General features: G+C 44.9%; 2 protein-coding genes across 3 annotated transcripts in view; both read left to right on the forward strand.

Moving 5' to 3' along the window:
* LOC143927439 (hyaluronidase-2-like) overlaps window positions 1-1,948 on the forward strand; it is a 20,744-nt gene extending 18,796 nt beyond the window's left edge. The window contains 4 exon segments of the mRNA XM_077451516.1: window positions 847-1,013; window positions 1,016-1,051; window positions 1,053-1,093; window positions 1,095-1,948. Of these exon segments, the coding sequence (XP_077307642.1) occupies window positions 847-1,013; window positions 1,016-1,051; window positions 1,053-1,093; window positions 1,095-1,263 (413 nt within the window). The 3' untranslated portion in view covers window positions 1,264-1,948.
* A 10,111-nt stretch (window positions 1,949-12,059) lies between these two features.
* The window catches only part of LOC143927441 (hyaluronidase-2-like), a 28,728-nt gene continuing 18,484 nt past the window's right edge, over window positions 12,060-22,303 (forward strand). Inside the window, exon 1 of one of the 2 annotated variants that reach the window (XM_077451517.1) lies at window positions 12,060-12,242. The gene's annotated coding sequence lies outside the window, so the exon portion shown is untranslated. Of the gene's footprint in view, window positions 12,243-12,270; window positions 12,457-22,303 lie in introns of those variants that run through there. The other variant, XM_077451518.1, reaches the window with a different exon arrangement.

The raw sequence follows: 22,303 nt of genomic DNA on the forward strand, positions 1-22,303 counted from the left end.
TATACACATTAATGTTTTTTTTTTTATTTTTTTTTTTTATAACCCTCTGTAATAATAATTATTAAAATGCATATATTGATTTTAAATATAAAAAAAAAAAAAAAAAAAGATATACTATAAAGAAAATTCTAATATTAGAATTATAAAAAAAATAATAATAATAATATCATTATTAAAATAAATACACACATAAAATATATATATATATATATATATATATATAAATTTTTTTTTTTTTTTTTTTTACTAAATTATATGTAGATATTCAAAAAAAGTATGGGTGTATGTATATGTGTGTGTAAAAAAAAAAAAAAAAAATATATATATATATATATATATATATATATATATATATAGATTATAAAAAAAATTTTTTTTATAACCCTCTGTAATAATTAAAAAAAATTAATTTTTATTTTTTATTACAATATGTTATAATAAAAAAATATAATTATTTTATTAAAAATGTATATACATTTAAATTTAGATAGATAGAGAGAGAATTTTTTTTTAAAATAATTATATATTTTTTTTATTATAACATATTGTAATATAATATTATATATTTTTTTTAATTTCGTATATACATTTTTTAAATTATTACAGAGGGTTATAAAAAAAAAATATAAATATAATATTATTATTATTATTATTATTATTATTATTATTATTATTATATTATTTTATTATTATTTTTATTTATTTTTAATTTTTTTTTTTTTTTTTTGTCAAACTCCTGTTCTGTCTTTGTTTGGTTTTGCAATGCATGAAAGGTGAATTGAGCTGTCCATCTCATCGTGGGTCATCATTACCAAGCCTTTAGTAATCTGCCTCTCCTCCCTGCAGGAAAAACCTGCCAGAAGATTAAGTCGTATGTGGATGGAGATTTGGGGCGATACATTGTGAATGTCACCACGGCGGCTTCTCACTGCAGCCAGGCGCTCTGCGATGGGAACGGACGCTGCCTGCGCAAAGAAAACGTCACCGACGCCTTCCTGCACCTCAACCCCGCCCCAACTTCCGCATTGTGACAGCCAAGTCGTCCACGTCCAAACGCGTCCGTCCCTATATGGGCGGAAGGTCAGCTCTCAGCGGGACGTGGCCCTTCTGCGGACTCAGTTCCGCTGTCAGTGTTACATTGGCTGGCACGGGGGCTCCTGCAGCCTGCAGAATAGTACGTATAAAATCGCAGGAGCCGCAGAGCTCTTCTATGGCCGCGTGTGGTTGTGGTTATTAATGGCTTCCCTTCTAATGCTGCTTTAAGGGTCGCGACCTCGCGGGACACTATAACTTTTAGACACTACAGCGGACGCCGGACGCGGTCTCCAATCCGCAGCAATGAGAGGGGAGTGTGAACATTATTTATTTGTTACTGGACTCTCCATCCTGAGCCGGGATGGCTCTGTGTATTCCTACCTCTAGGACCTGATGATGGGGGAGGGGGACCCCCCTCCACACCTGCTGCTGCACAAGCAGTAGGTACAAGGGGGCGAGCGGGTCACCCTGGAGCCCGCCAATTCTAAGAACTGTGCAATATGATTCTCTTCCAGTGTCCGGAGATTCGGGAAGCTGCTTATTTTTAACCAAGTTGATGCCTTGCTATCGATCATTGCAGTCCTTTTCCGCCGTGGTCTCTGGCAGCGCCAATGGCGGCAAGGCGCTCAGGAAACATACCATTGTGCCACTCACCACCGGTGCCTCCATCCGTCTGCTGCTCCAGTCTTTTTAGCATTTTGTAGACTGACGTTGTGCCTTGTGTTTTATTTTATTTTTTTATAGAAGCTGCATTTTGTCTGCAGTATCATCATGAAGCCTCCATCAGAGGAGGCTTTGTATGAATGAGAACCCCAAACCCACAGAACCAAAACTGGTGACTCTTCTACCAGCTCTGCCAAACCCGGCACAAGACACAGAGAGACCTGGAAGAATAAAATCTTACAACTTTTCAGAGTTGCGTCTTTTATTGTGTTAACCAAATTTTGGTTTGTGGTATTCAGCATCAAAGAGTTGTACCAATGCTTTGTCGTTTCCCCCCCCCCCCCCCCCCCACTATGGTTCCATCTATCAGCCCCTTCATCGTGTAGTGATGAAAACCAAAAGACTGCAGCAGGGGTGCAGGTATCCATCACAACCAGCAATTTCTTGTCCCCTGCTGCTCCCTGTGGTTCCGTCCACCAGTCCCTGTGTCTTGTAGTGATAAATAGAACACCCCCCCCCCCCCCCCCCCCGTTGCAATCTTTGGTTCCATTTATCACTACACGACAAAGGGGCTGGTGGATGGAACCATAGTGGGCAGTGGGGGGACAAAGCATTGCTGGATGTTTGGATGCTTGCACCCCCTGCTGCGGTCTTTGGATCCATCTTTTACTACAGGATGCAGAGGTCAGTAGATGGAAGCAGCAGGGGACAAGTCATTACTGGGTATCGGATGCTAGAACCCCCCCTGATGCTGTTGAGGGGTTGTGTGACACCACGGTTCACCAGAGCACAATGGCTGGCTAGACAGGAGAGAGCCCAAATAAGGGGGGACACCATGTTTCACTAGGGCACAGTGGCAGGCTAGATGAGAGAGAGCCTGCATGGGGGGGGGGGGGGGGGGGGGGGTGTACGGTTGTTGGTGGTGACACCATGTTTCACTAGAGGACAGTGGCAGGCTAGACAGGGAGAGAACACGATGGGGGGTGGTGCTGGTGGTGACACCATGGTTCACCAGAGCACAGTGGCAGGCTAGACAGGAAAGAGCCCAAATAAGAAGGGGGGGGGACAACTTTGTTGGGGGTGACACCATGTTTCACTAGGGCATAGTGGGGCAGGCTAGATGAGAGAGAGAGAGAGATTGGACTTTGTTGGAAGTGGCACCATGTTTCACTAGGGCATAGTGGCAGGCTAGATAGGAGAGAACCTGTTTTTTTTTTGGGGGGGGGGGGGGGTTGTTAGTGGTGACACCATGAGGACAGTGGCAGGCTAGATTGGAGAGAGCCTGATTTTGGGGGGGGGGTTGGTGGTGGTAGGGAGGGTGACACCATGTTTCACCAGGGCACAGTGGCAGGCAAGACAGGGGAGAGCCTGATTGGGGGTGGGGGTTGTGGAGGTGACACCATTTAGGCACTTACGACTGGGCCCGACACCGATTACATGGGAGAACAATCTGCATTTATACACAGGTGACCGGTCCATGAAATGGTCTATGAGACTGCTTACCACACCTAATCACTGGGAGCCCCTGCTGGGGTTCTTGCATGTGTTCAGTGTCGGGCCACCCACAAGTGTGAATATGGCCTAAACCAGTGATGGCGAGCCTTGGCACCCCAGCTGTTTTGGAACTCGAGCATCATGGGAAATGTAGTTCCAAAACATCAGTGGTGCCAAGGTTCTCCATCACTGGCCTAAACCATTGGTTCTTAACCGCAGTCTTCAAGTTACCCACCACCACCACCACCAGGCCATTTTTTGGGAATTTCTCTTAGATAAAATAGCTGTCCAAAGTACCAAGCCATTGACTCCGATTTAAAGCACCTGTGCAAGATAAAGGAAAACCTGAAAACATGGCCTGTTGGGGGTACTTGAGCAGAGGACTGAGGTTGAGAACCACTGCCCTAAACTACGTCTAGCTGACATCCCATCCAGTAATCCCATTGTTGTCTCCAGCGAGCCGCCATTAGCCTGAAATGGGTGATAATGGAGAACAATGAGCTGCATTTCACAGGACATAAAAATACAACTTTCACAGCCGTATTATGGCGGTAATTTTGGAGTAGAAGCTTCCTGCCACGGTCTGCACGCCGATTCGGCTTCTCCCTGGCTTAATGGCTTACTTAAATGATCCTTTAATTGCCTTTCTTCTTCTGGGTTGTTGATCCTTTTCCTGTGAAATGCAGACGATCGCTCGCAGTCTCTGACTCTCCTCCGCTTCCTCTTCTCTGACCTCGCTGACCAGAACAAAGAAAAAGAATAAACTCGAAAATCAGGAAGTTTATTTTAATAAAGCAAAACGTGCAAAAACTGCTCCCCATCTGGCACTTTAGGATTTATTTTTTTTCCTCTGCAGAGACAAAATTCTGACTAAATTTTCTTAGTTGAGTATTGATTTGTTACATGTAAAACATACAGAGGTCCTAAAAACTGATACATTGTGGTAGATTTACGGAAGGCAAATAGACTGTGCAGTTGCTCCAGACAGTGCCTGGGTAAGACCATCTACAATCCAGGGCTAACATGCCAAATTGACCCCCCTCCAAAGATGTATGAGCACTATGTGTCTGCAAAAATCCCCCCCCCCCCCATTTAAAAAAAAAAGAGCTCTAATCTGCATGCTTACCTCCCAAGTATAAATTCACCCTCCCAATAGAAAATCTGCCCCCTGCTGAAATCCCCTTACCAGAACAAATCTTTGCCCTTTCCTCCAGCTTAAATCTTCTCATTCCCCATATGCGCCCCCCCCCCAGCATAAATGCCCCCTCTTGCCCTAAAAACAATCCCCCCCCCCCTCCCCTAGTACAAATCCTCTACCCTTCAAATTTCCCCTCTGAGTAGAAATCCTCACACCCCCCCATTCCTAATCCCCTCCTCCCAACACAAATTCTACCCCATCCTAGCACAAATCCCCCCCTCCACCCCCCCCCCTCCTAATTTCCACTCCTAGAACAAATACCTCCCCCTCCCAAAAATAATTCCCCTATCCTATTACCTTTTCTAGCACAATTCCCCTTCCTAGCAAAAATGATCCCCCCCATATCCCAACAAATCCCCTCAAATCACCACTACCTAGCACCCCAAATTTCCCCTTCTAGAACAATTCTTATCCCCTGTCCCCCCCCCCCCAAATCCCCCTGCCCAACACAAATCTTCTTCCCCCCCCCCAACCTCCTTGTGGTGCCCCCCCCCCGCACCGCACATTATACCACAGCCCCTCCTGCCCACCCCTTGTTCCAGCCCTGGCTCCAGGGCTTAGTAAATGTGCTGACTTCTGTCATCCAATCATGTGCAAACAAAAATGCTGTTTTTTTTTTTTTTTTTTTTTCCTTGCATGTGATTGGGTATTCTTTGCAAAGTTAATCTTCACCTCATTTACTAAGCTCTGGAGCAACTGCACAGCCTATTTGCCTTTCGTAAACCAACCCCATTATGTCAGCATGATACAGAGCAACTCATAGTTTCTGCTAACCTGTTCCAAAGATGGGGAAACCACAATAGTTTATATAGTCCTTTAAAATCTTTTGTTTTGGAACAGCCGATGTGTTTCGGGGGCTCAACATTTCACTTCATCAGGGCTAAAATACCAATCATGCAGGCACCTGTACCATCTGTATTTCAGGCCTGATGAAGGGTGGTGTTGAGCCCCTGAAACATGTTGGCTGTTGCAAAATAAAATATTTTAAGGGACTGTACAAACTATTACGGCGCTCCCATCTTTTCAACAATTTTGCAAACTCTTCCGAGGCTCCGGCGGGACATTTTGTTTGGCGATTACCTTCCATGACCAAGCGCCACCTGTTCTGTTAGATTATATCACCATAAGGTTCAGTGACCCTATACCACAAAACGGGTCACATTTCCTGCTGACATTTAACTCCTGTAGTAGAGACAACAACAGCTCAATCCCTGTGCCCCATCCTCCTCTTCTGATCTGGGAGCCTATGAAAAAAAACAGTGTGCCCTGGTACTGGCCCCACCTCCTCTCTGCTCCCTACAGCTCTGCCCAAACGCATTGCAGTAGGAGTGGGAGGTTGCACAACACATCATATGACAGGCTCCAAACCTACTGAAAACACTGTAAATATTAAAACCAGGTAATACAGTAAGTAGAGTCGTTTTGGGCCTCTGTAAGGGGTAAGAAGCCAATATGGTACAGATGGGTCCCAAACTGTGGGGAACACCTGGATCGTTTGGCCAGCATTAGGGTGTTTTATCTGTCTGGTGTCATTCTTATAAAGGATTGAGTAGTCATTAAGTTGGGGCCCCTGTAGAGTAATTTGGGGGGGGGGGGGGTGAGAAACCCCAAAAAAGTGAGGAACGCTCAGATTATTAGTGCAGGGCTAGGGAGATATAACAATATGAAGGCACTAAGTTGGTGCCCCTGTAGAGCCCCTGTAGGGGTAAGAAGCCGACATAGTACAGATGGGTCCCAAAAAGTGAGGAACACCTGGACCATTTGGGCAGCATTAGGGTGTTTTATCTGTCTGGTGTCATTCTTATAAAGGATTGAGTAGTCATTAAGTTGGGGCCCCCTGTAGAGTAATTTGGGGGGGGGGGGGAAGAAACCCACAGCGTAGAGATGGGCCCCAAAAAAGTGAGGAACACTCAGATTATTAGTGCAGGGCTAGAAAGATATGACAATATGAAGGCACTAAGTTGGTGCCCCTGTAGAGCCCCTGTAGGGGTAAGAATCCAACATAATACAGATGGGTCCCAAAAAGTGAGGAACACCTGGACCATTTGGGCAGCACTTGCGAGTTTTGTCTGTCTGGGGTCATTCTTATTAAGGATTGAGAAGTTACTGATTTGGGGCCCTTGTAGTGTAGTTTGGATCTCTGTAGTGGTCAATAAGCCCACATGGTACATCTGGGCCCCAAAAAGTGAAGAACACCTGGATTATTAATGCAGGTCTAGGGAGGTTTGTTTGGCTGGGGTCAGTCTTTGTAAGGGTTGAGAAGTCACCGAGTTGGGGCCCCTGTAGAGTACTTTAGCCCTTTGTAAGAGGTAAGATGGCCAGGTGGTACAGATGGGTTCCCAAGATTGAGGCTCACTCAGATTACTAGTGCAGGGCTAGGGGGATTTATCTGTCTGAGGTCAGTGACAAGAAGTCGGGGCCCTTGTAGAGTAGTTTGGGCCTTTGTAGGGGGTAAGAAGCCCACATCATACAAATGGACCCCATAAAAGTGAGGAACATCTAGATTGTTAGGGCAGGACAAGGGAGATCTAACTGTCTGGGGTGAGTCATAGTAAGGATTGAGAAGTTGCCCCAAAAAGCTAATGAACACCCAGGATTTTAGTGCTGGGCTAAGGGGTTTGTCTGTCTGGGATCAGTTTTAGTAAGAATTAAGAAGTCATTATGTTGGTGTCCCTGTAGAGTAGTTTGGGCCGCTGTAATGGGTAAGAAGCCCATATGGTACAGATGGACCCCAAAACATGAGAAGCACTTGGATTATTAGGGCAGGACAAGGGAGATTTGTCTGTTTGGGGTAATTTTTTTTTTAATTAAGGATTAAGACGTCGCTGAGTCAGGACCTCTGTAGAGTAGATTGGGCCTCAGTGGTAGGTAGAATTGATACAGATGGGCCTCTAAGAATGAGAAGCACCCCGATTATTAGTGCAGGTCTAGGTCAATTTGTCTTGCAGGGGTTATCCTTAGTAAGAATTGAGAAGTCAGGGGCCCCTGTAGAGCAGTTTGGGCCTCTGTAAGGAGTGAGAAGCCCACGGCAAACAGATGGTCCCTAAAAATATAACACCTGGAATTTTAGTGCAAGGATAGGGCGCTTTACCTGCCGGGGGTCAGGTTTATCAAAGATGGAGTAGTCGCTGAGCTTGGGGCCCCTGTCGAGTAGCTTGGGCCTCTGTAAGTGATAAGAAGCCCATGTGGTACAGATAAGCCCTCGAAAACTCAGGAACACCCAGATTCTTAGTGTAGGGCTTGGGGAGATTTGTCTGTCTGGGGTCAGTCTTAGGAGGGATTGAGAAGGCGCTGAGTCGGGGGGCCTCGGTGGGGTAGTTTGGGCCTCTGTAGGGTGGTAAGAAGCACATGTGGTACAGATGGAAACCAAAACGTGAAGAGCATCCAGATTATTGGTGTAGATCTAGAGAGATTTGTCTGTCTGGAGTCAGTCTTAGTAAGGATTGAGAGATGGATGAGTGGGGGCTCTGTAGAGTAGTTTGTTCCTCTATAGGGTTTAAGAAGCCCATCTGGGGCCCCAAAAAGTGAGGAACACTTAGATTATTAGTGCAGGGCTAGGGTTCTTTGTCTGTCTGGGGTCTGTCTTGGTAAGCGTTAAGAAGATGGTCAGTCTGGGCCTCTGTAGGGGGGTAAAAAGCCCACTCCAGTCGGCCGCAGAGCCGTTTCTCCAGTGCAGAAATTGCACCAATCTGATCCCGGAGAAGTTGCATAACAGAAGATAAGAATCTCCATGTACGTTGGAGGCGGTTTAGGCGTTGCATCACCAGGAGCCGTGTATGGGCCCCCAGTGCTGTGCGGCTCCTCCTGCCGTGTGCTTTCCTCTCCGTTCACCACTAACCCAAACACCTCGTCCTGCAACGTCTTCCAGATGTGACATCCAAAATTTTCTGCATCCACTGACGAGAGCCCCCCCCCCAGGGTGGGAAATGGGAATTAACTTTTTCATGGCTGGCCATAAATAAGAATGTGTACCAGGGGCAGGAAACTTAAAGGACAAACTGGTCTATGTGAAAGTGGTTTTAAGGACGGATTTCAGAATTATCGGAGCCAAATCTATGCAAAGCAAAAGGTGTTGCAGAGGGGGAAGATTTTTGCAGCGCACAGCTGACTTCCTGTTCAGTATTCCAATAGAGCACATCCAACTGTCTCTCTCCAGCCTCCTTTGGATGTCAGCACATGGTGAACAAAAGGGGACACATCGGTCTCTGTGACACACTCAAGGAAACAGGACACAAAATGTTATTAAAGGGACACTCCATCAATCACAAATTATTTTATTTATAGAGCTTTAATAACATTAATAGTCATGTGCTTAGCGGGCGGCTCATTTGCACAATGGTTAACACTCCTTGGCTTGCAGATCAATGTCCTGAGTCAAATCAATGCATTGAGTTTATGTTCTCTGTGTATTTTCTCTCGAGTCCTCCCACAATACACAGTATCTCACAAAAGTATGTACACCCCTCACATTTGTGTAAATATTTTCTTCTATCTTTTCATGTGACAACACTGAAGAAATGACACTTGTCTACAATGTAAAGTAGTGAGTGTACAGCTTGTATAACAGTGTAAATTTCCTGTCCCCTCAAAATAACTCAACACACAGCCATTAATTTCTAAACCGCTGGCAACAAAAGTCAGTACACCCCTAAGTGAAAATGTCCAAATTGGGCCCACTTAGCCATTTTTCCTCCCCGGTGTCATGTGACTCGTTAGTGTTACAAGGTCTCAGGTGTGAATGGGGAGCAGGTGTGTTAAATTTGGTGTTATCGCTCTCACTCTATCATACTGGTCACTGGAAGTTCAATATGGCACCTCATGGCAAAGAACTCTCTGAGGAGAATTGTTGCTCTACATAAAGATGGCCTAGGCTATAAGAAGATTGCCAAGACCCTGAAACTGAACTGCAGCACAGTGGCCAAGATGATACAGTGGTTTAATGGGATAGGTTCCACTCAGAACAGGCCTCACCATGGTCCACCAAAGAAGTTGAGGTCACGTGCTCAGCGTCATATCCAGAAGTTACCTTTGGGAAATAGACATATGAGTGCTGCCAGCATTGCTGCAGAGGTTGTAGGGGTGGGGGGGGGGTGGGGGTCAGCCTGTCGGTTCTCAGACCATACGCTACACACTGCATCAAATTGGTCTGCATGGCTGTCACCCCAGAAGGAAGCCTCTTCTAAAGATGATGCACAAGAAAGCTCGCAGTTTGCTAAAGACAAGCAGACTAAGGACATGGATTACGGGAACCATGTCCTGTGGTCTGATGAGACCAAGATAAACATATTTGGTGTCAGATGGTGACAAGCGTGTGTGGGGGCAACCAGGTGAGGAGGACAAAGACAAGTGTGTCTTGTCTACAGTCAGGCATGGTGGTGGGAGTGTCATGGTCTGGGGCTGCATGAGTGCTGCCGGCACTGGGGGGCTACAGATCATTGAGGGAACCATGAATGCCAACATGTACTGTGACATACTGAAGCAGAGCATGATCCCCTCCCTTCAGAGACTGGGCTGCAGGGCAGTATTCCAACATGATAACCACCCCCAAACACACCTCCAAGACGACCACTGCCTTGCTAAAGAAGCTGAGGGTAAAGGTGATGGACTGGCCAAGCATGTCTCCAGACCTAAACCCTATTGATCATCTGTGGGACATCCTCAAACGGAAGGTGGAGGAGGGGAAGGTCTCCAACATCCACCAGCTCCGTGATGTCATCATGGGGGAGGGGAAGAGGACTCCAGTGACAACCTGTGAAGCTCTGGTGACCTCCATGCCCAAGAGGGTTAAGGCAGTGCTGGAAAATAATGGCAGCCACACAAAATATTGACACTTTGGGCCCAATTTGGACATTTTCACTTAGGGGTGTACTGACTTTTGTTTCCAGCGGTTTAGACATTAATGGCTGTGTGTTGAGTTATTTTGAGGGGACAGGAAATTTACACTGTTATACAAGCTGTACACTCACTACTTTACATTGTAGACAAGTGTCATTTCTTCAGTGTTGTCACATGAAAAGATAGAAGAAAAGATTTACAAAAATGTGAGGGGTGTACTGACTTTTGTGAGATAATGTACACTATAAAGTTATTTGTATCCACCATAAAAAATTTTTTTTAAAAATGCTTTTAGCATGGTGGGGACATTAGACTATGAGCCCCAGCGGGGGAGGGGACTGATACAAAGGTATTGTTGGGTCACTGAGCTGGAACACGCATAATCTGCTGATCTGCAAACTTCCTGTTCTTTAATTCTATAGAAGAATGCTGACAGCTTTCACCTTGTGTGACTCCTATAGATGTCCCCATTGTTTTCCTGTTCTATGAGAAGTCACAATGGTGATAACACAATGTGGGGGGACAGGAAACCACATAATCACATCGGTGTCATGATGAGGAAATGTGATTATTCACAGACACAATGGTTTCCTCTATCCCAATAAACACCAATCACTCCAGCAATAAATCACACCCTGGGACATCCCATACATTGTATGTAGATCAGGGTTCTTAGTGAGGGGCAAGACTTTACTATGGAGCACATAATCAAGGGAGTGTGGCTCCATCTAGTGGACGAATGGCAGAATGCAGGCTCACAGACAATGTCTTCTAACATTTAGGGTCCTAGAACACTGACACTTGGGGGTCCCAGAACAATGACACACTTGGGGGATCTAGAACAATGACACACTGACACTTGGGGGTTCCAGAATAATGACACACTGACACTTGGGGGGTCCCAGAACAATGACACACTGACACTTGTGGCATCTAGAACAATGAAACACTGACACTTGGAGGTCTAGAACAATGTCACTCTGACACTTATTGAATCTAGAACAATGACACACTGACACTCGGGATCTCACAACAATGGCACTTGGAGTCCCAGAATAATGACGACATACTTACACTTGGGGTCCAGAACAATGACACACTGACACTTGGAGGGTCTCAGGACAATGACACACTGAAACTTGGGAGATCTAGAACAATGACACACTGACACTTGGGGGTTCCAGAATAATAACAACATACTTACACTTGGGGTCCAGAACAATGACACACTGACACTTGGAGGGTCTCAGGACAATGACACACTGAAACTTGGGAGGTCTAGAACAATGACACACTGACACTTGGGGGTTCCAGAATAATGACACACTGACACTTGGGGAGTCCCAGAACAATGACACACTGACACTTGAAGGTCTAGAACAATGTCACTCTGACACTTGTTGAATCTAGAACAATGACACACAGACATTCGGGGATCTCACAACAATGACACACAGACACTTGGAGTCCCAGAATAATGACGACATACTTACACTTGGGGTCCAGAACAATGACACACTGACACTTGTGGACCCAGAACAATGACACACTGACATTTGGAGCCCCCGAAACAATGACATATTGATATAAGGGGGTCTCAGAGCAATGAGACACTGACACAAATCCCAAACAATATCCGTAGGACGACCCAGACAATATATTAATAGCTGATCACAGGAGCTTACGCTCTTTCTGCTTGTGACGTAATATTGAAAAGGTCAAAGATGAGGAGATCAGCCTGGAAAGTACACCTTGAATAGAAAGTCAGCAGAGCTTCTTTTGTTTCCGTCTGGGTGGGCGCGGTTCCCTGCCAGGAGGAATATGAAATATAGTAATACAGGTATGCAGCCCGACAGGTAGTCCTATTGCTGGTATGCGGTTGGACCTCTATGCGAAGATTCCGAGGCCGACGGGACCCAACAAGAGGCGCTCCTGATTTTCAGGCTATATTGGGGGTGGAGGGGGATCCAGGACTGGCAAAAGGTGTTTGAAATACAAAACAAGGACAGTAAAGACGGTGAGTCAGGATCTCATTAGAATTGATTGAACTCTTAGTCATTGTAACATTCCTGTGATAGAAATTGTTACACAATCCCAATTCTTCTGATGTCACTGAGCTACAATGTATCAGGGTACAGAGAGGAGACAATTGTGTCAGACACAAAGCTACCACCCAGGTGGACAGACCTGATCCTGGCATTGGAGGAGCTGACACCCTTGGTGAGGTCAAGGTAAGCGTGGCTTTAAAAGGGTAATCTTGGTCTGGGATTAAAGTGTATGCATAGACAATTTTATTTTAGTTTTGGATGGAGTAGAGAGGAATTGGAACCCCTGTCAGGCTTTTATTGCTGGTTGTGCCCCAAAAGCAGAATTTATAAAGTTCAGATTTCTTTTAATTTACACTTTTATAAAATAATCCAACAGGTTTAAGGTGTACAAATGGTTCCTCTTCACCAGGGTTTGGTAAAAGACTGATTAAAATTGGAGGGATCCAGAGGAAATTATTAATATGATCGCTGCAAATGCTGTTTTTTTAAATTTTTTATTGCTGTCTGTGTCTCCTCTTCATCAATTCAAACTCTCCATTTGGTTTTTTGAGCTTTGAATCTCTCATCACCTTTTGCTCCGGTGATGAGAGATTCAACATTTTGTCGTTGTCTCCAGAGCAAGAAATGAGGGAAAATCATCTAGTGGGGGCACCTGTTCTGGCGACTAGGGAATTCTCCTCTCTGTGTACAGAATTCTTTTCACTTATTGTTACATCTATCAGAGAGGAACTGAAGTAAAATCAACAAAAGCAAAAAAATAAATAAAAATAAAAATTATATATATATATATATATATATATATATATATATATATATATATATATATATATATATATATATATATATATATATAAAAATAATATTATATTTATAATAATAATAATAAAAAAAATATATATATTTTTTTGCTTAATATATATATATATATATATAGAGAGAGAGAGAGAGAAAGAGAGAGAGATAATATTATATTTATAATAATAATAATAAGCAATATATATATAGCTTAATATATATATATATATATATATATATATATATATATATATATATATATATATTTTTTTTTTTTGCTTTTACATAGATATAATTTCAGAATGAATTGTATACAGTCGTGTTAAAAATAATAGCAGTGTGTTTAAAAAAGCGAGTAAAGCTCAAAATCTTTATAATAGCTTTTATTTCCATACACACGTGCATTGGGAACAGTGCACAGTCTATTCCAAATCAAAACATGAAGAAAAATGTTTCAAATTTGTTATTACGTTACAAAAAAGGGAAGAAAAAGGAATATTAGGCTTTTCCAAAATAAAATAAAATTAAATTTTTAAAAAAGCGGTGTACAAACCTTTTACTGTATAAACTGAGAAATGCTTGAAGATTTAGCTTTCCTTTGAATCACTGAACTAATATTGAGTGGTATAAGCACTGGTTTCTGGGAACTGCTTTACATCCGTTTGGCATGGAGTCCACCAACTTCATTGTTTTATCTCCAGAAACAGCATTTTTGATGTCACCCCACAACAAGGTGACCAGATTTGGCAGACATATATATATATATATATATATATATACCAAATCTAGTGGACATAATCTGAAACTATGCTTATAGAATAGTATACCATTTGCCAATAAAAAAAAAAGAAAAAAAAGAAAAAAAAAAAAAAAATATATATATATATATATATATATATATATATATATATATATATATATATATATATTATTGGCAAATTATATACTATTCTATAAGATTATTTTCCTAAAATTATATATGCAGCGTATGTGGTCTGTGTTTATGGAATGATTGTATGATATAGAGGAAAATGTTATACTTACCTGATGGTAATTTTCCTTTCCTGATTTAAAGCATGGCAGCATATACATATGGGTAGGCTCCGCCCCCTGCCCTATTCCTAGACCGGTTATACTATAAAAGTCTCCTCCCTGCAGGCCACATTCTCGTAACTTAGTATCACTGGACCTATATGCTGCAATGCTTTGCATCAGGAAAGGAATATTACCGCCAGGTAAGTGTAAAAATGTCCTCTTTCCTGACACAGCACAACAGCATATACGTATGGGATGTACCAACTCACCAGACAACAAGGGTGGGTAATGCTGACCTGTTTAAGTCAAGGATTAGATCTATCCCCACTAACAATTGAAATATATTGTAGCTAAGGCCACTGGGTCCACTTTAAAATGGTCCCCCAAGGTGTTGAATGTAGACCAGGTCGTAGTTTGCATTTTACTTCTGGAGGGACTCCTTTGGAGTTCCGTCCATGGATGCGCGATCCGCCTGGAAAAGCGTTCTCTGCCCTCAATTGATGGATTTGTCTTAGCCATCTAAGCCCCTTGACTGACTTGATCCGCACCACTGTGATTGCCTTTAATGGACAGTAATTGTCTTCTGATGCCGTTAGGCCTAAAGAGACAATTATTTTCTCCTTGAAGAAGGGCCAATTCTGTGCGTCTCTTCAACCTTGAATCTATTTTCAATGCTTGTGGTGGTATTCCAAACACTTTAGTTTGGATATGTAAGAAGAATGATGTTCTAACCCAGATGCAAAGATGCAGACCTCTGTATAGCGCTGAGGGTGAGGAAGAGACTAGAACCACTTTGTCTGATAATTCCAGCAACAAGGTAGTTTATGGCTTGATACTTGGATATCCGATATTCTTCTAGACCTATTAGCCATACAAAATACTTCTTCAGTGTTACTGGTCATATTGAGAGTGTCTTATCCCTCTGAATGTAGAGTGAGACAATGTGTCCCACACTATTTGGAGGACCCCAGGGGGAACGAACAACCTGCCCAGGTCTTTCGGAATTGGTTTGCCAAGATATGCAACAGTTACTGGTTCCCAAAGAGTGAGGACATGGCTGATCCTCATCTATCCTTTCATGCCGTTTCTAGGCTTACTTGTATACAATTCAATCCTTACAGTATGGAACAGAAGAATCCATCCTTTAAATTCTGTAGGGTTTACCCTGCTCTAATGTACTTGAAGTTTTGGAGTAGGCGCCCTGACCTCCATAAGATTTCAAACACTAACATTAAATGTGAGAACTCCATGTGAGCCTTCACTTCTTGGTCTCCAGCATCTTGATATAACTCACCTGACTTTGGAAGACACAGCTGGCCACGCTGTATGAGGTGTTGGATCTCAGAAAGGAAAATAGGAGGTTCTCAGATCTGAGACTGTACCCACAGATATCATGACTTGTAAGCCCACGGGCAATTATTGTCCTCATCACCACTGAATGACTGCGGATCCTGAAGATAAGGATCCTGGAGACTATTAGGTTTGTTCAATATATATAAGTTTCCCTGCTTCCACCAAGGTGGTCAGACCAATATCTTGATTGCTCTATTTGTTGCCGAACCCTTGAATGGTTTGTTGTTTTGGACGCCATCCCGTGACATCCAACGGTATTGTACCTTACGCTGTCTGGCAGGATGTTCTAGGAACCCGAACCTAAAGGGCTGGCAGACCTGACTGAGACATACTTCTGACAGAGGTTGACAAGTCTTGCATTCCTTCGTCAACGAAGCGAGGACTTCCCCATTTTGCCGAGTCTTTTGATGCGTTTTCAGAAGGACTTCAGTCGGCAACCACTGCAACTCTCCATTGGCATTAATACCCGACAAATAGTTTGTGATGACTAGCATGCCTGGTAGCAGGGCCATCTTTAATATTGATTGGACCCTGGGCAAACATTTTAATTTGGCCCCCCAGCTAGAATCAAAATGAGTTTACTGCAGCAGATCAGGTAGCGATTGTGATTGGTTGATAGAGGTTACAGCACATCATCTCCGCTTGCTGATTGGTTTCTAGAGGTTACAAAACATTACTGCTCATTAATTGGTTTCTAGAGGTTACTGCAAATCATTATTGCTCACTGATTGGTTGCTAGAGGTTACTGCACATCATAACCTCTGCATCAGAGTGCAGGGAGGGAGTGAGGGGTGGGTGCAGAGTGCAAGGGGTGAGGGGTGGGTGCAGAGTGCAGGGACAGGGTGAGGGGTGGGTGCAGAGTGCAGGGGGTGAGGGGTGGGTGCAGAGTGCAGGGAGGGGGTGAGGGGTGGGTGCAGAGTGCAGGGGGTGAGGGGTGGGTGCAGAGTGCAGGGAGGGGGTGAGGGGTGGGTACAGAGTGCAGGGAGGGGGTGAGGGTGGGTGCAGAGTGCAGGTGGTGAGGTGGGTGCAGAGTGCAGGGGGTGAGGGGTGGGTACAGAGTGCAGGGAGGGGGTGAGGGGTGGGTACAGAGTGTTGGGAGGGGGTGAGGGGTGGGTGCAGAGTGCAGGTGGTGAGGTGGGTGCAGAGTGCAGGTGGTGAGGTGGGTGCAGAGTGTAGGGATGCATGGCTCTCCCCCCCCTCCAGATTCCAGTACAGAGCTCCACACTCCACTCTCCCCCCAAGTACAAGGTAAAACTTTCCTCCCTCAAAGCCCCCCCCCCCCCCACCCCTCTGCCATTCCAGTAGAGAGTTTTCCTCTGTCCCAAAAGCTCCTCACAGCATGTTGTCCAGTCCCCCGATGTCCGTGCAGCATGCCAGTGTGAGGTAGCTTCCCCTGTGCAGATTCCCCGCCCCCTTCCTCCTCTTCTCTCATAGAGTGTGTGTGTATCAGACACTCCCCAGAGCAGCCGCCGGGAGAGGAGCACTGTCACTTGGAAATAGAGAAGCATTGCTTCTGTTTTTCCAAGTAACATCAGCAAGTAGACGGCGGGCAGTGCAGGGCTCAAAAGGTGGGCAGCGCAGGGCCCCCAACAATGACAGGGCCCTGGGCAGCTGCCCCTTTTGCCCTGCGTTAAAGACGGCCCTGCCTGGTAGCTGATAAACTGAAAGATTAGCTAGCTCAGCTCCCTCCAAAAAGGGACTTGTCTCCTCTGTGGAGTTACTGTTCCTGGTGCAGGAAGCAAATCTTCCCTTACTACAAAAACCAGGTAACACCGTTGCAGGGGCGGACTGACCATTCGGGCACTTGGGCACTGCCCGAGGGGCCCATGCCACTAAGGGGCCCCATCAGGGTTGCCAGCCTCAATAAAACCAGGGACAGTATGTAAAAACCTGTGTTTTAAAAAAAAAATCCCAAGATTATAGCTGCCCCGCCTCTCCAGTACCTTTTCAGTGTGTGTATGTGTATTCACCTGGACCTGGAAGACATTGCACCAGTTTGTTGCCCAAACAAGACTCACCAGAAGTCCTTGCTCCCGCAAGACAGCCACTACTGGACCTAATATCCTGGGAAATGCCCGGAGTTTGTGGAAAGGCCACAGTTTGCCAGATGAACTCGAACGGCCAAGCGAAGGTACTTGCAGAAACATGTGTGTCTCGAAGTGTGTATAGAGTACACACACATCCGCTAGGTCTAAAGACCATCTACAATCTTAGCCTAGGTTTCCACTATTACGACCTAAAAAGTCCTGAGCTTTTGATGCGACCTTTATGAGACTTGAAGCAATGCTGTGTATTCTTGAGGTTCATGGCCCCAAGTCACATCAAAGTTGGACCAAAGTAGTGCAGGGACTACTTTGACGTCGCTGCGATTTGAAGTCGCACCACTATTAAACGGTACTCCTTGGAGATAATGACGATTTGTGGAAGCCAAGCCTTACTGATGGCTGGAGAGATTGATTGCCATGATGCCATATGGGGTTTTGGATCCTAATCCTTCTGCTTGTTGACCACGTCCTACTTTTGACTGAACATGCAGTATAGAACCCTTGTGCTCTAATGCGTCTTGGAGGGAATGCAATGAGTTGGAGGAGAGGAATGAAAAATTCCAATGGCTTCCTTAATGCACAGCACCCACGGATCCTAAAGCTCACATTTTACATACGAATACGTGAAGTATATGGCGCTAACTAGTGCAGAAATGCAAGGCCGTCTTTAATATTGATTGGACCCAGGGCAAATTTTTTCTTTGGGCCGCCCACCCATGCAATTTCACTCTCTACCTGCTCTGAGACATACAATAGATAGCAGCTAGACTTAAAATCAGTTTACTGTGTCAGATCAGGCAGCAATTATGATTGGTTGCCAGCAGTTAGGCTTGATTCACACTAACGTGTTTTTTGATGCATTTTGCAGAAATGCAGGGAAATTTTTTAACATGGGTTCCTATGGAACATGTTCACATCAATGCATTTTTGTGCCTCTGCGTTTTTGGAAAGGGCCGGGGACTTTTTTTCATGCAAAATCCAGCGTTTTGCATGTAATAGAAGTCAATGGATTTTTTTGTTTTTCATTTTTTTCACTGTATATATCTGGTTGCTAAGCAACCACAGTGTAAAAAAAAAAAAAAACGCAAAACGTGGCAAAAGCGCGGTAAAAAACGCGTCAAGCACCGCAAAAAACGCTCAATGCAACATGCATAGATGTGAATCGAGCCTTACAGCATATCATTACTGCTTAATGACTGGTTGCTAGAGGTTACAGCACACATTACGGCTCACTGATTAGTTGCTAGATGTTACAGCAAATGATTTCTGCTTGTTAATTGGTTGCTAGAGATTACTGTACAGCAGGGGTCTCAAACTGGCGGCCCTCCAGCTGTTGTGAAACTAAAAGTCCCATCATGCCTCTGCCTATGGGAGTCATGCTTGTAACTGTCAGCCTTGCAATGCCTCATGGGACTTGTAGTTTTGCAACAGCTGGAGGTTTGAGACCCCTGCTGTACAGTAATACAGCTCACTGATTGGTTGCTAGAGGTTACAGCTCATCATCTCCTCACTGCAGGGGGCATGATATACATATGGCTGCCACCTTAATTTAGATATCAAGGCTGCCAGCCGCAGCTATTTACATAGTAATGCAATCGCTATTTACATATGAATGCCAGTTATTTACATGTAAACACAGGGTCTGCAGGTGAGTCGTCTCTACACAACAATAGGGCAGAGCCGGGCAGCATTAGTAGCAGCACTTCACACTGAGATATCGGGACACAGCACGGGACTAAATCTTCAAGGGACAAGGGAATTTAAACTGGAATAGTTGGCAAGTATGAGGCAGCTGTTTTGGGCCCCACAACAATGACAGGGCCCAGGGCAGCTGCCCCTTTTGCCCTGCCTTAACCACTTCCCACCCGGCCAATGCATATATACGGCCGGGTGGGAGCCGTCTACTCCTGATAGGACGTTCAGGAACGTCCTTCAGGAGTAGCGGGATCGCGCGCGCGCCCGCGCAGCGGCGCGATCCCGATGTGCTTGTGTCACCCGGACACGGCACATCTCAGATCGGCAGGAGGGCTCTGTGATTGGCCCTCCTGATCACATGACGGCCGTGTCCAATCACGGCCGTCATGTGATGTAAACAAACAGCCGGTTGCTAGGCAATCGGCTCTCCTCTCCTCACACGGAAGTCACCGCTGAGGAGAGGAGAGCAGAACGCTGCAGCCGGCTGATGATCAGTGAGTATGGGCTGCTTTTTACAGCTTTTTACTCACTGATCATCAGTGTAGTGTAAACACACAACACACCACACAGTACAAACACAGTCCCCACATATGTCCCCAAAACACACATGTCCCCAAAACATACATGTCCCCAAATAATAAAAACACATGTCCCTAATAATAAAAACATGTCCCCCACATATGTCCCACTAAAATCACATGTCCCAATGATTATCTGCACACATATGTACGTGATCACCTGCACACATATGTACATGATCATTTGCGTACATATGTCCGTGATCACACAAACCAATTATTATACACTTAACGGAATTTTTTTTACCAAAAACATGTAGCAGAATACATTTTGGCTTAAATTTATGACAAAATTTGATTTTATTGGATTTCTTTTCAAATAGAAAAAAGAAAATATTGTTTTTTTTTCCAAATTTCCGCTATTTTTGCGCTTATATCGCAAAAAAAAAAAAAACGGAGTCGTGAATAAATAACACCAAAATAAAGCTCTATTTGTGCGAACAAAATGATAACAATTTCATTTGGGTACAGTGTAGCATGACCGCGCAATTGTCACTGAAAGCGCTAGAGCGCTGAAAGCTGAAAATTGGGCTGGGAAGGAAGGGGGTGAAAGTGCCCTGTATTGTAGTGGTTAAAGAGGGCTCTGCAGAAATGAATCAATATGTATATAAATACTAAATAGAACCACTCACACACCTGACAAGTAAGCGTGTAGAACAGAATAGGCAAGTGCCAGCGTAAAATAAAAATAACAAATCTTCGCTACTCTTCTCTAGATCACTGGTAAAGTGCATCAATGCCACATATTCCATACAGCAATCTAAAATAACATCCAGTGTGTATATAAGGTGCATCAAGTGAAAAAATATATGACAACCCTAGTCTAATGATATAATAACATACATAAAAAAAGAAATGTGAAAAATAAAAATTTCTGATTAAATCCATGGTTCTAATGGAGTGTAAAATTCAAAAAACAAAGTCCAACATGTGATATATGTGAATAAGTTCACATATATAAGTTCATGAATTAAATCCGTGTGCAAAAAAAATTGTGCAAAAACAACTTTCGATCTATGTCAAATTCCTCCAATCACATATATAATATACGTGGTGCGCCTACACGATTCCCCCAGCCTCTCGCCTCACATGGAGACCCCTACGGGTCGAGTCAAGCCTTCAGTATGGAAAACAGCAGATCCCATGCACAACGATCGATTTCCAACGATTGATGCTCAGCTCCGCCCCCTTTGTCAGACAACCCCTGCAAACAGCCCGAGTTTATACATCGGTGGGCAGGAAAGAAGGTGGCAGGGGTCGGGATCAATTATAACTACTGTATGTGCACCCACAGCGGTGTATAATAAACCTGAAACATAATAAACCTCAATCAGCTCCACTGATCCCCGCTGAGCAGGGGGGACAGGTCCTGCTGTGCAGAGCGGACGCGGACAACCTCCCACTCTCCTCTATGGGGAAATCGGATGGAAACAGACCGCCTGCAGCAGAACAACACCTCAACATTCAGCCAATGTCAATAAAGCGGGGTTCCACCCTAAAGTGGAACTTCCGCTCATCGGAACCCTGCCCCCCTATGGGGGGCACCATTCAGGGGGAAGGGGGTGCAGATACCTGTCTAAGACAGGTATTTGCACCCACTTCCGGGCCTAGACTCCCGTGGGAGTCTATGGTGTTTCCTGTCCCGGCGCGCTGTCTGCTGGGACACACACGGGTCCCAGAGACAGTGCGGACCATTCCTATTGCTCTGCGCAACTCGCGCATGCGCAGTAGGGAACTGCGAAGTGAAGCTGCAACACTTCACTTCCTGATTCCCTCACCCAGAATGGCGGAGGCAGCAGCTGAGACCCGAAAGATCGATCAGCCTCGGCTGCCGACTAGGGTTGCCACCTGTCCGGGATTCCCCTAGACAGTTCGGGTTTTGAATCGTGTGTCCAGGTTTCAGACCATCTGAAACCCGGACACAATATTCAGAATGGACTGTGGCTCCCCAAGTAATCAAGTACCACAAATGCCAAGTGCACAGGTGGGCACACGGGCCCCACCCCCATACACAGATAGGAGAGAGGGCTTGATCTGCTCCTAACCCTTCCCACCCCTACCCCTCTGTTTGCCCACCCACACTCCAATCCCCAGTGTTCTGTGCCTCAGGAAAGGGATATGCGGGGCTGGAAGTTTGAAGCTCAGCAACTTAGCTCAGATAACATGGTGGATGGAAGGTGTCGATGCCCGAGCCTCCATCCTCAGGTGAGTGAGGTCACCATCCAATGTCTGTAACTGAAGTCTTCCCCCCCCCCTCCCTTCTCTCTCCTGCCTCCAAGCAAGTAGCACTAAGGAAAAGGGTGCTTTAAGGAACCTAATTTAAGGGGGAATGCTGGGAACTCTATATCAGAGTTCCCCTTTACACCAGAGTCCACAGTGTTCCCCCTTAAAAATAAAATTGGCGCGCGCCGCTAAAGTGTTCGGGTTTGGCTTGAAGAAAAGGTGGCAACCCTACTGCCAACATCGCTGGACCCTGGGACAGTTGAGTGTCTATTTATTAAAAGTCAGCAGCTGCAGTATTTATAGCGG

The sequence above is a fragment of the Lithobates pipiens genome, unplaced genomic scaffold (genome assembly GCF_037356315.1).
Source record: "Lithobates pipiens isolate NorthernLeopardFrog02 unplaced genomic scaffold, aLitPip1_a1.2 Scaffold_23, whole genome shotgun sequence".
Taxonomy (NCBI): domain Eukaryota; kingdom Metazoa; phylum Chordata; class Amphibia; order Anura; family Ranidae; genus Lithobates; species Lithobates pipiens.